Source organism: Choloepus didactylus, chromosome 10 (assembly GCF_015220235.1).
Source record: "Choloepus didactylus isolate mChoDid1 chromosome 10, mChoDid1.pri, whole genome shotgun sequence".
Classification (NCBI taxonomy): Eukaryota; Metazoa; Chordata; class Mammalia; order Pilosa; family Megalonychidae; genus Choloepus; species Choloepus didactylus.
Window position 1 is genome coordinate 75,079,314 of NC_051316.1, and position 13,087 is coordinate 75,092,400.

Here is a 13,087-nt window from a genome sequence, read left to right on the forward strand (position 1 = left end):
CTTTTTCTTTACAGACACAATACTTTTTGCCTTGATGCAAGATTATTATTATTATTAATAATAACAGTAGTAGTAACCTTATCTGTGTGGTTATGTTCCTCCAAGTATTTTTCTATGACTGCTTTAAAAAATAGAATGAAGCAATTTTTTATAAAGCAACTTACATTAGAATATATTTTTATTTTGAAGACTTGGTTGCACCTGTATATTGATACTGTCCTTCTGAAAACTAACTTGTCAAAACATATAAAACCCTTTAAAATGTTCATATTTTTGAATCAGCATTGGCATTTATAGAAATGTATCCTTCAGGAAAATCATTCTTGTATATAAATAGCCAATAGCATGCAGCACTTTGGGGCATAGACTTTTGGGTCAGACAGTACAGTGGTTAAATTCCACACTCACTAGCAGCAATACCTTGGTCAAGTTATATAAAACACCTAAGCCTCAGTAATTTCTTTCCTAAAATGGAAGCAATTATATTACCTACCTCTTGGGACTATCAGGAGAATGAAATGAAATGATTCAAATAAAGCACAGAGTTTGGACTTTAATAAATGCTCAGTGTTACTTTTTTTTTTTTTTTTTTTTTTTTCTCTGAAAACAAGTTTTATTTAAATAAGAGTTTAAATACATTACATAACATTAAAACTGAAGGGGGGGGGGGGACCCAAAAACCAGTTTTACTTCACATGGCATTGGGCAGCTGTTGCTAATAAAATGCAAGCTCTATAGCTAGCTAACATGACCAACACATCAGTTTGAAATTTGTTCCCTTGTCAAAAGTTTAACTCTGATAGAAGGTTGGCCTTTCGTTCTGGTGGCTCTTTGTTTGGACAACCCTTACCTAGGATATTATACCTGGTCAAAAAGAACAAAGACCAGATGTCCTATCACCGCATTAGAGGGAAGCTTGGAGACACCAGGGGATCTTTCTCTTGCCACCAAAAGGCTCCCTTTGTGTGGTACGGCTGCTGTGGTGCCTTACCCCATCTTTTCTCAGCTCCACCGAGGGCTGGTCAGGTGGTGACATTCTGTCAGGGCAGGGAACTCTGCAGAGGGAAGGCCAAGGAGCTTCTGGCCAAACATAGCTGTCTGTGATCTTGGGGTTCTGGGCGTGGCTGAAACATCACGTTATTGCTGTTTCAGGCTGGAAACTGCCAGGCGCCTAATGCTTGACTTCTGTTTAAATGAGGGACTTGAAGACTAGACAAGCATGGCTCTTTTCAGTTTATTGCATGAAGGAGTTACACTAGTCCAAGTTAAAAGCGGACCCCAAATGGTTACATTATACAAGCTGTGAGGTTTTTAAACTTGTGACAAGGGACAGAGGAAAATTTTCTACTCATTGCAAGGAAATCCTCACTTAAGCTTCAGTGAGCCACAAGCACTACAACCCATGAACCTTCAGCTGGTCGTCCTTAGCCAGTCCAATCTCTACAAGAAACTGGCATATGTTCTTGCGCTGGTCACCCTGTAGCTGAATCACTTCTCCATATTCTGGATGCTCAATTACAGTACCATTGCAGGCAAATTTCTTCTTAAACGCCTTCACTAGTTTCTTTTTATCGTAATCATCAGCGATCCCTTGGACAGTGGTAAGGGTCTTCCTGCCGTTTCTCTGTTGAATTCTTATATGGATATAATCCTCAGTCCCAGCAGGAAGCAGGTCATCACCCTTACTTGCATCAGCAAAGGGGTCGAAAGAGTGGAGGTTCTGGATAGCGGACATACGATACGATTCCTTTTCCTCGGTGGAAACGGCCTGCGGAAGGCGGCGGCGGGAGAAGGCGGGCAGGGGGGACGGAGCGTCGGGAAGCGAGGGGGCTCGAGGGGGAGGCTCCTGAGTCCTCGGCGGCGGCTCAGTGACTGGGCTCAGTGTTACTTTTATTAGATATAATATCCATCTCAAAATTGTTTAGAGCAATGAACAATTAGAAACTATCTTAAACATTCTACAATAAAGGAACTGATTAAATAAATTGCATTACAGATATAATTATAGAGATTTTTTTAAATTTTGTATAAAACACTTTATGTTCAATATAGCATTTAAAAATTACATCAAGTGTATGATCCTCATTTTTAAATAAAACTTCTAAATAAAAAGTTTTTTGTGTTAAACAGTTAAGAGTGGTTATTTCTCTTTGATGGAGTTATACAAGATTGCTTACTCTTGTTCTCTGTATTCCAAAATTTTTATAAGAAATGTGATTTATTTTTGTAATCAGAAAAATTTTAAAGTTATAAAATTAAGGAAATTAAAAATGTATTTGCTTGACTTCAATCTTGCAATCTTTTTTTAAAAATTGCTTCATAGAGCTTTTTAGTATAGGTAATACAAAAGTTACCTTGAGTCTAGGTCAAATCTTAAAATAATTCAGAATTTCTCAATTAGTAAACCCCAATTCCCTATATTTATGAAGAATCTCTCTCCAAATTCTATTTGGCACTCTTATCAGTGGTTCCAGTTAACAAAACAGGTGCAATAATAATGCAAGCAAGGTAGAAAACCTCCCATGCAGAATTAAAAGTGTTTTGACATCATAAAGTGGATTGGCTGTGTGAAATTAAATAGCTATTCAGATTCAATTCTATTTAAGACATAGGAACATCGGCTTGTCTGCTAACTGCAACAGTATGATAGAATTCCAGAGAATAAAGCAATATGCTTTTGTTATTTCTGAGACAGAGAACAATAGCAAAAAAAAAGAAGAAAACTCATCCCAAAATCTTAGCCACAACTACTACATGTAACAGTTTATATTTTACCCTTGGAAAACATACACTGGGCTTATAAGGGGAGTTTTAAAAAAAAATGTGGAACTCTATAAACAAAGAGAATATGCACTTAATGGAAATCAAGTACATTCTATTCAAAATAGGTCCTTATAATCATCTACCATGAGCAGTCACATGTCAGAATCTGAATTTACTCTCACCTACTGGCATAATAAAGCACAGAAGAAATCAATAATGAAAGCATACTTTACTGAAAGGGATCATAGATATGCATGGAAATAACTAAAAAAATTGGGAGATGTTTTCACAACACCTATTCTGGATCATGATGCTGTTGCTATTTATTATTTATCATGCAATCCTCCAAATAAACCATTAAAATTTTTTAAATGATAAAAGCAAAACAAATCCAACTGGCAAACTTTGACATGACACAGGCTACCAAAAAATGCTAATTTATAAATTCATATTCATTCATTCATTTTTATTCTCACATTCCCCCCACCCCATTCATCTCTTTTCACCATGTATGTCAGTGGTGGATGATATAACAAAAGAATCTGCAGGAATTTCTAGTTCTGTATTCTCTAAGCAAAAGGCAGAGATTCTACTGCTCTACCTCCTCCAGAATATCTGCAGTTCATGCAATGTGGCCTAGGCACTTTCCATTTCCAAGACAGAGCAAATTGATTAAGGGTCTCTCTAGAGCTCAAGATCTGCCCTAAAGCATACTGTCTAAAAGGACATTACATCCAGCACGCATTGGGCTCCTGAGTTCCAAGTGAGATTAACAGAGTAGGGAGAGAGCAAGGAGAGAGATCAAAGACCTGAACTCACAAGACATCCTCTGCTACAGAATTCAGAATTCTACAGGCTGCACTATCAACTAATACTGTATCTCTTTTAGTAAAAACAACTAGGTCAAAAAACAATGGTTCTGCAGTTCTAGTCATAGTGATCCTCCTACTTCTAAAATTGCAGTTGTCTCTTTTGCTCTCTTGACAATCAATAGGGCCAAAAAGTTGTGGCTATTGGGGCTAGGAGGAATCTTTTAAATCACTTAGTCCAATACGACTTAGTCAAGCTCCTCTATTTTGAAGATGATAAAACCAAGAGGATAAATAACTTGTCCACTTGGACAGACTCAGCCAGTTACAGGAGGAACAAGAATAAAATATCTTATACAGTTTTGTTTAATTTTAAGTATTCAACATTCTTTGTTTGGTATTACACATAAACCACACTAAAATGCTTTTTTGTTAATTCAAAAGCAGCATTTCAGATACGGGGAATTGTCATTAGATTGACACAGTTAAGACCAAAAAGATAAAGTGGACATAGCTACCTTATTTTCAGCACCTGACTTTAAACAGGCTGATGAACACCAATTGAAACCCAGATGATACTTGCTCTGTTCTATCAGTGAAGAGATTTCCCTAGTATTTAAATATATTCATAAAACCAGTTACATAAATCTAAATATAAATCAAATCTCCTATATGTTGTGAGTTGGCATTCACCATCTTTGAGAAAAGTTGAACATTACTGATTCAACTTAACCTCAAGTCCAATTTTATCTTTAGAAGGGGGAAAAAGTGGCACTTGCCAAACCAGAATTACTATCAAAGTTCAAAAGCTTGATCATATTCATTTAACTAAAGCCAATCTTCTTTAACTGTCCAACAAAAATATCCCACCAGCCATTCTTAATCTGATTTCTGGTATATGAGATCAATTTAAACACAGAACATGTAAAAAAAATGTCACAAGACATCTCTTTTTATAATAAATAATGCAGAGACCAACTATTACTAATTGGTAGCTTTTTTGAGATAAGTTATCAAGTCTGCCCTTGCTGCCTTCTTCTTAAGCCAACAAAGATCATTTTTCTCAAGATTCTCCAAATGCTCCATCATCAGTGTCTGCTCTTCCCAAGTGATACCTTTGATCTTGTTGGCATTTGTGTAAGATAATCAAGGGGCCTGATCTGTCTTCAACCCAAACAGACCAGGCAGATTTGGCCCAGTCTTGTGCTTGCCTCCCTTTTCCATGGTGTGGCACTGGGCACACTTATGAACAAAATCTTCTTGCCCTTCTGAACATCACCCATTTTCAATTCTCTCTCGCATGGCGCACAACATGAAGGTCCCTGCTCCGAAGCTGGATTACCTGCTCTGTATCTTATATTGTTTTTAACATTTAACACTATGCCTCTTGTCTCAGCCACTGAATCTGAAGTTTTTTGAGGTTAGGCTGTAAAATATAATTATTCATGCCACCTAGGCAAGTGAGATGGCGATATTTAAAAAGCAAGCAGTTAATAAGTAATTTTATTAAAGGTAGAATAAAGAATGAATGCCTTCCTCTGATAGGGTTAAATAGTGTCTTGTCTATGTATCATATGACATATTCTAAATGAGCAGAATCAACATGGATAAAGCAAGCAATTCTAAATTTTAACGCAAAGCTTCACAGACTAGAAGAATCATTAAAACTGCCAAATGTCATTTTTATCATCAAGACAGGAAGACAGGAGAGGAAATGTTTTCTACACATTAGCAATTTGCAGTGGTCCTCCCTTTCCATAAATATATGGAAGCAGTTCTCTAAATATGCAATTTCCCATCCCCCAACAAACTCAAACACACACACATCCACATTAAGTTTTACCATTGTAAGAGATAAGAGAATTCAGATACAGTTTGAGGAAACAAAGCAGTTCTTGCCTATAAGAAAAATCACCCTAGTATTACCACCATATGACTAAAAAATTGCATTCTAGCTGATAGCTTCCTCTATGCATAGGGTACTCCATATAATGGCATTTTCTGAGAGCAGTCTGGAACATCTATTTGAGGTAAGAACATGACAAATAAGGAATCATCAATTCTACAATATTTTCACCTCTGATTAGAGTCTGTTGACTTCTAATTGTGTGGTCAAAGTTTTTCCATTAAAGGCAAAAATAAAAGACTTCTGTAGAGTAAATTGTGCTGAGGATTCAGCACGGATGAATGCCCCAGAAAGAAAAGTTTATTCAAGTTAACCAGTTGGAATCATGGCCATCCATGATCTAAAACAGATCTAACCCAGATTAGAAATAAAAAATTGTTATCACTGGTATACATGTGAAGGAATACAGTTGATTTTGTAATAATCATTTCCTCTAAGGGGACTCCAAACTCAGGATTTGTTTTAAAAAACAAACAAACAAACAAAAAACCTTAAGTTTCTACTGATTCTAACTTTTCCCATTAAAGAAAGCATACAAAAGTAAAGATGAGTGGTGTACAAAATTTACTTATGATTGCCTTCAAAATTACTTTCTCCAAATCTCATAAGAATATTCTAGAATCTGCCCTAGACACAAGTACTTAGCCTCAAAACAGGAAAAATCTGTGAATATTCCTGTACAGAAACCTTAGTCAATGCCTTCTGTTGTCCTTGGTGAAATCATCAAGTCCCACCCCCGCAACTCACTCTTCTTCCTGTCATCAGTTCAATCATGCAAGCCAGAAATCTGGAAGGCATCCTAGCCAATACTTTCTTTTTCATCCCAGTCCCTACCACCATGTCTGCTCACTATGTTTATCAATTCTATATCTTAAACACTTTTCTAATCATCGTTCTGACCTATATTCCACCTCCACACTTCTAGTCCAGACCCTCATTCTAGCTTTCTGGGATGACTATAGTATCTCCAGTGTCTTCTCTCATCTATGTGACCATGGGCTCTTCCCCTTTACCAAAATGCTTTCCTGACTGACTGTGTTACTCCCTTCTCAAAATTGTCCAGAAGCTTAAAAAAACGTTATCCACAAAATAGAGTTTAAACTCCTCAGGAAAACAAATTCCTTGATTCTTTGGCTCCTTCCTAAAACTAGAGTCTCATCACTTGTCATACTCCTTACCATCCTTTAAAGTTAAAAATGCTTTCTCTGTCTGCTCTCTCCAGTTCTCTAGAATCAGAGGCAATCATTCTCACCCTTAAATACCCATAGAAATCCATCATACAGTGGCTGCAACTAATAAACAACTCTATCATCAAGTTGGTCAAAATGCATGTTAATGACTGAGTACATGTGATCTCTAAAACAGGAGTGGCAAATGAGTTTTCTCTTGGGTGCTAATACTAATCAGTGTTTATCTGGAATCACTGTTGAGGAAGAATTGTTAAGAAACTTACCTGAACTGCACCCCAGCCATATGTACTATTGGAGAAAGAAGGGGGAACAGTGTGGTATTTGTACCAGCTATTTGTCATCCTTGCATTAGACTGTGAAATCATTGAGGGCAAGAAAATGAGATTTATTTTTAAATTCTCAGTACCTGTCACAGTGCCTGATACAGAAGTTTATTGAACAAATCAGCATAAAGAACCACTAACCATAACCAGTAACTCCACATGCAGTAATCCATACTTGGTCTTTTCTGGTCCTTCAAAGGTAAATACACAGTAGTTGAGTATAACTTGTATTGACTTAGTTATCATTAAGAGAAATCAATGTCAGTATGGACAGAATGGTAAAGGAACTGGTAGGAGGGAGACTTTCTACATCCCAAACACAACTCTTCTTCCTGGTGGCTGTGTAAATTTTCTTTGGACAATTATTTGACTCTCCTCAAGCTTAATTTCCTCATCAGCAACATAAGGATAATGAAATATACCTTGCAAGGCCACAATAGGGATTAGAAATAAAAAGCACCATAACATAGTGGGCCCTCTGTAAATGATAACCATCAGTACACATTATTTTTGTTCATAGAAAATTTCCATGGGGAGAAACACACTTTTTATAACCCAGAGGAATAATTTTAATCCCTTTTAAAAGGCATTTTTCTGTTCAGTTATGCAGGTTGTTTTGTTAGAAACACAGAATCAGTGAATATCAATTATATTTATTATGTCTTTATTTTACCATTGCCCTAGCCCTGAGCTCACATTGCACAGCAGCCTCGAGGATATTTATTATTATTACTTTTAAGGAAGGATCAGTGAATAATTGATAACAATGAAACACTTTGACCTTGTATGATATTTTTCACCTATGGATTTCAAAGAGTTAAGATTTTTGCTCTACTTTTCTCATATTTCTCATTCTGGCTTATATTTACCAACCCCAAAGGAATTATAAAAACAATCAAACCTTTCCAGAATCATCCAAAGGATTCTTTGATCTCTTATGTCATCAAGAATATCCTTATCATGATGCTTCCACAGGTTGTGGCTGAACAACATGTGGAAATTTACATACACACATCAAGAAGTCTAGGGGATAAAAATGCTGACATTCACAGGCTAGAGTGAAGAATTAATAGTGAGCAGAAACAAATGGCTGAATCTAGCATTTGCCATCTAGTCACTTATTGTCACCTATTTGGGTCCAAATTTGGTCCTGTTGGGTGTGGATGTTATTATCCCCCAGTAAGGAAGTGAAAGCTTAAAAAGATGGATTCACAAAGTCACAAAGCATGTTATAAAAGAGGAGATGATGCCAGTATTTGAACACTAATAGTAAAATCAGCAATGAAAATCATGACGACCACCACCAACTGATGTCCAACATGTGTTCCCTACTCTCCAAATCGATAAGCTTTTGAGTGGCAGTGCTGAGGGTGAAATCCAGATTTCTCTGACTTAAACACTGATATTTTCCATAACACGTACTTTCCTTTAAAAGTAGACCAGTTTGAACAACTCAGGCCCATTACCATTCAGGGCCTGTCCTTATCCCAGGGCCTTCCAGCTCCCCCATATCCTACCTTAGCCATTCCAGGCTTGCTGGTGCAGTGCCATCCTGGATTTGTCCTTCCCATATGGATACCAAATGACCAATGGCCACATCAGAGAAAATGTGAGCAAATATTTTGCCAGTGTGCTTTAATTTATGCAAATAACTACAATGCCAGACAATCTGTCATAGACAGTAGCTTGTAATTAATGAAGTCATGGACCCAAAATTTGTATCACAATGAGCAATTAACTCAAAATCATTATCATCATGTAATCGCTCAGAACTAGCAGGAGATGAAGCATAGTTTTACAAAAGTGTTGCCCTGTCTAGTTAATGGGTGGATGTAACATTGTTATCATTTTTATTGTGGTTATCATTAAGCACTTAAAAAACACTTCATTTGTTAGTAATTTCCTTCCCTATCCCCATTCCAACACCAAAACAAATCCTATGGCATTTCTTCTTCTGTTTATCCTCATCTTAAATATTAGGAGAATGCTGTAGAATTGCGCTTCACACTAAATACGTCTTCCCTATTAAAAACAAAAAAACAAAATGGTTCTTCTGAGTGACACAGTGACGACAAGCAGAGTGGACTGGCAAGTCATGGAAAGAGCTTTTCTGCCGTGTTAAAGATGACCCTCAAGAGCAAGAACTATATATAAGAGACAGTGCCTGGAAATTATGAGGTAATCACTAGGAAGTTAAATAACTGTGCTTCTATTAGAAGCAGCTGCTTTGTGATTCAGAAATCTGAGAATCAATGAGCCTTGTGTGGAAATGCTCCATAAACAAGACCAAAAGTCCTAGAAATAAATGCAAACAATGTAACACAATTTCGCTAAAATACTGACCACCTCGACCAGCTTCCAGTTCTTTCCACATTTCTTGTAAAAGAGGTGAGATTATTTAACTGGGCATCTTTTCATTGAGACACAAGAGTTTTATTTCTTCTCTTTCACTTTTAAAAATCACCTAATTCAAGAGTAGACTCCTAATGGAAGATTAAAACAGGATCACATGTTACCTGTTTCCTTAAATATGCAGAGGATGTTTAGGACTCTAACAACAACCACAAATTGTTTTCCTACTTCATAGCCTCTCATGGCCTTAGTGGAAGGATAAAAGATATATTACTTGATATAAAGATTTCAGATGTTAGTGACAATGATAATATTTCCTCTCTGAACCAATACTTCAACACCTAAGATGTTTCTGTTAGGGTAAAACACATATAGCACCATCTAAAACAGCAAAAGATAAAGTGACATACACACAGGAGTGACTACCACATTGTCAGTTAGCCATTTCTGAAGTCATACCTCTTTTCTTCCATTGCAGAAAAAGGTATAATTCTGTGTGTGTGTGTGTGTGTGTGTGTCTGTGTGTGTGTGTGCATGCACATATGTGTTTATCAGGGAAGTGTTGGGGAGAAATTAAGAGAATCAGATCATGCAATAAATGGTATACATTTGTTCATTCTAAATTTCACGGAATATTCACTGTACCTAACATTGAAGTCAAACAGAAAGATACTTTGCCATGTCCACTATGCCCATATGGTAGAAATAGACTACATTAGTAGGCTCACAGGACACTGCCAGAACACCTTCCAGCCTATACCTTTATGAAGATCTGCCATGATTTCATATTATGCTGTTACAAAGACAAATTTCACAAAAGTTTATCAGTATCATGCAGAATTTTAAAATGTGTTGCCTTAATTCTGAATTAAAATTATATGTGAAGTAAGGTGTGTGACCCAATGTTATATTGTGTTCTTTCAAACAGCCACCAAAAGCTGCCACCCACTGTCATCATGAGTCTGATTCACACCCAGCCCAGGATTACAGGTTAATGTGATTTTGGCAAGGTCCATAAAAAGTCAGTATTCCTAACACACTTGAAGAAAGGACAAAGGCCTCATTCATCTGAGCATCAATTTGCAGAACTCAGAGCAAGAGTACAAATGGAGGTCTATATAACATGTCTAAAATATTTAAAAATTATAAATTAAAATTAAATATTAATTACAGCTATTTAAAATTATACTATTCACTGTCCATATAGTCGCCATACAGCACTACTAAACAATTGAAGTATCATGCATGTTACAGGTAGACTGTTGCAGTCCATCAGAACCTTCTGTCTTGATGGACATGTTCTGTATCTATGACATTCAGTACAATAGTCACTAGCCACATGTGGTTATTGAACACTTGAGATGTGGCTAATGCAACTGAGAAACTAAGTTTAATTTTATTTAATTTTAATTAATTTTAATAGCTACTTGTGACTAGTGGCTACTATAGTGTACATGAGCTCTAGACCTACAATATTGTGCCTCAACTGCTGTGTGCAACAGTTGCCAACTTATGAGGACCTCTAGAAACATGAACTGGAACAAGAAGATAAGCAAGAAAATGGAAGTTTATTATTTCTCAGAAAGTTACTTCATCATGCAAAATCTTTTGCATCCATGCTAACAGAGGAAGGATTTTACAAGTTAACTGATTTGTCTCTTTTCTAAGTGCTTCTATTGCTCAATTCCTTCCCACTCTTTGAGGCAGGCAGGGTCTAGCTGCAACATCAGCAGCAGCCCAACCTACATCCAGACTCTGTCACCTTTTATTTCAAAGGCCCAGGGTAAAAAATGTGGAGAAGCTTTTGCCTGGAGCCTGACAGATACTAGACATATGATCAAATGCTTGGGATTACAGACCTCTCTATGCCAACTGAGTGTTGGATTCAAAGCGACAGAGGTACCAATGTGTCCTTCAATAAGTTTATTTGTGTGTGTGTGTGTGTGTGTGTGTGTGAGATATATAGGGCCCCTCTAGAATGTGGAGCTCTAGGTGGGGCATTTTTTTGCATAAGTGGTACTGCAATGTACTTAAGCAAAAGTTGGAAATTTTGGTTTAATAGTTACATGTTGTATAAAATTAGCTTTAGACATTTCTACTAAGAACAAATGGAAAAGTGTATCTTATAGACAAGTGGCAAAATAACAAAATAAAGAAAGCAGCAGATAAATATCACTAATCCATGCCCCCATAAATAATGACACATACCACAAAAAAAGCCATTATTATGGCTGATGCTCTCTACATAAATCATTTTCTATGTGTGTTAGTGTATGAGAATAATTTGAAAATCAAGTAACATCTAAGAGTAAAGTGATACCAATAAAAGAAGAGTATGGAAATATAATGGAATAAACCTTCAATCAAATATTCAGGAGGTTGAAGAAATCATAGAATTAAAGCTTCCTCCTAAACCCTAGTATTGCTCATTCACTAGACTCCAGTCTAGGGGGCTGGGCTGTGTTACGTACAGGTGAACACTGACATATTAGAATTTGAGATGGTTTCCTTCAGCAGTTTCTCTAGATGTGAATGAAATGTGCCCACTCTGTCCTCTTATTGTTCTCAAGTGCACAATTCTCATAGTGTGCAGCAAGTTGAGACAGGTCTGATCTGTTGTTGGCAGCTCCTTAAGCTGCAATAGTCCTGGCCCAGAATGTTCCTGATCTAAACCTAGAGAGAAAGTACAAACGGAGAGAAGTTGTTACTGTCCTTTGATGTCCCTGTCCTTTGATCAGGGAAGTTAACAATGCAATCTTCAGAGAGGGGGCCACACTCACGGAAGAAAGGTCCATCAGGATAATGCTGACTTGTGGTCCCAAGGCTGTCCTCATATCTGGTCCTCCCAGGTTGACTTGTTATCTTCAGACCAAGTAATAACTCCCCAACAGGACTTAAAATGCTCTTCCTGATCTGGCCCCTGCTTCTCTCTACTAGATCATCTCTCCTCTATCCATGCAAGTTATTATTTTGTTTATTCAAATAGACAATTATGTCTCCCCCATTCCCTCTCTCATTTCAATGCCTTTTACCCGTAATGGTCATTTGGTCTGGTATTTTCCCCTTCCACTTCCAACTTCTCTTTGCCTCTGTCTGAACCTCTACTTATCTTCCTCCAAGTTCGGTTAGGTTTTCCTGCTATGTGCTCTCATACTACCAAATATTTTGCCCACTGGAGCAGTTATCACCCTTTAAGATAATTTCATGCTTATTTGCCTGTATTATCCACTAAACTAGAAGTTCTACTGTAGCAAGAACCATACCTGCCTTATTCATCATTGTATTCCCATAATGAACATCATGTGTAGAACATAACAATAGGTGCTAACCTTCAATATGCACTTACCATGTGCCAGACAGTGTATTAAATTGTATTCTCTCTCCTAATCCTATCAAGTACTCTCTCCTAATCCTATATACACTATTATAATCCCCATTTTACAGATGTGAAAACCTAACCACTAAGGTGTTAAGAAACTTGCCCAAGGTCATATACTGGTGAACAGCAGAAGTAGGATTTAAACCCAGGCATCTGTTTTCAGAGCCTATGATTTTAATCTCTATCCTGTGCCACTTTTCTGCACAATAGCCATCCAGTAAATAATTTGAGGATGAATAAACGAATGTATGCATGCATGCATGCATGAATGAATGAATGAAATCCCTAAATGGGCAGTGGGTTGGCACATTTCTGACATGAATCATGTCCTTTTCAGCATTCAGAGGCATGATCCTTACTCCTCT

The 13,087-nt window shown here is 37.1% G+C and overlaps 1 protein-coding gene across 1 annotated transcript; it reads right to left on the reverse strand.

Annotated features, from left to right (window-relative positions):
• Positions 1-1,216: 1,216 nt before the first annotated feature.
• LOC119504926 (eukaryotic translation initiation factor 1-like) lies at positions 1,217-1,871 on the reverse strand. Its single transcript, XM_037797560.1, has one exon. It carries the CDS (start codon positions 1,733-1,735, stop codon positions 1,394-1,396), a length of 342 nt encoding a protein of 113 aa, XP_037653488.1. The 5' UTR covers positions 1,736-1,871; the 3' UTR covers positions 1,217-1,393.
• Positions 1,872-13,087: the final 11,216 nt, after the last annotated feature.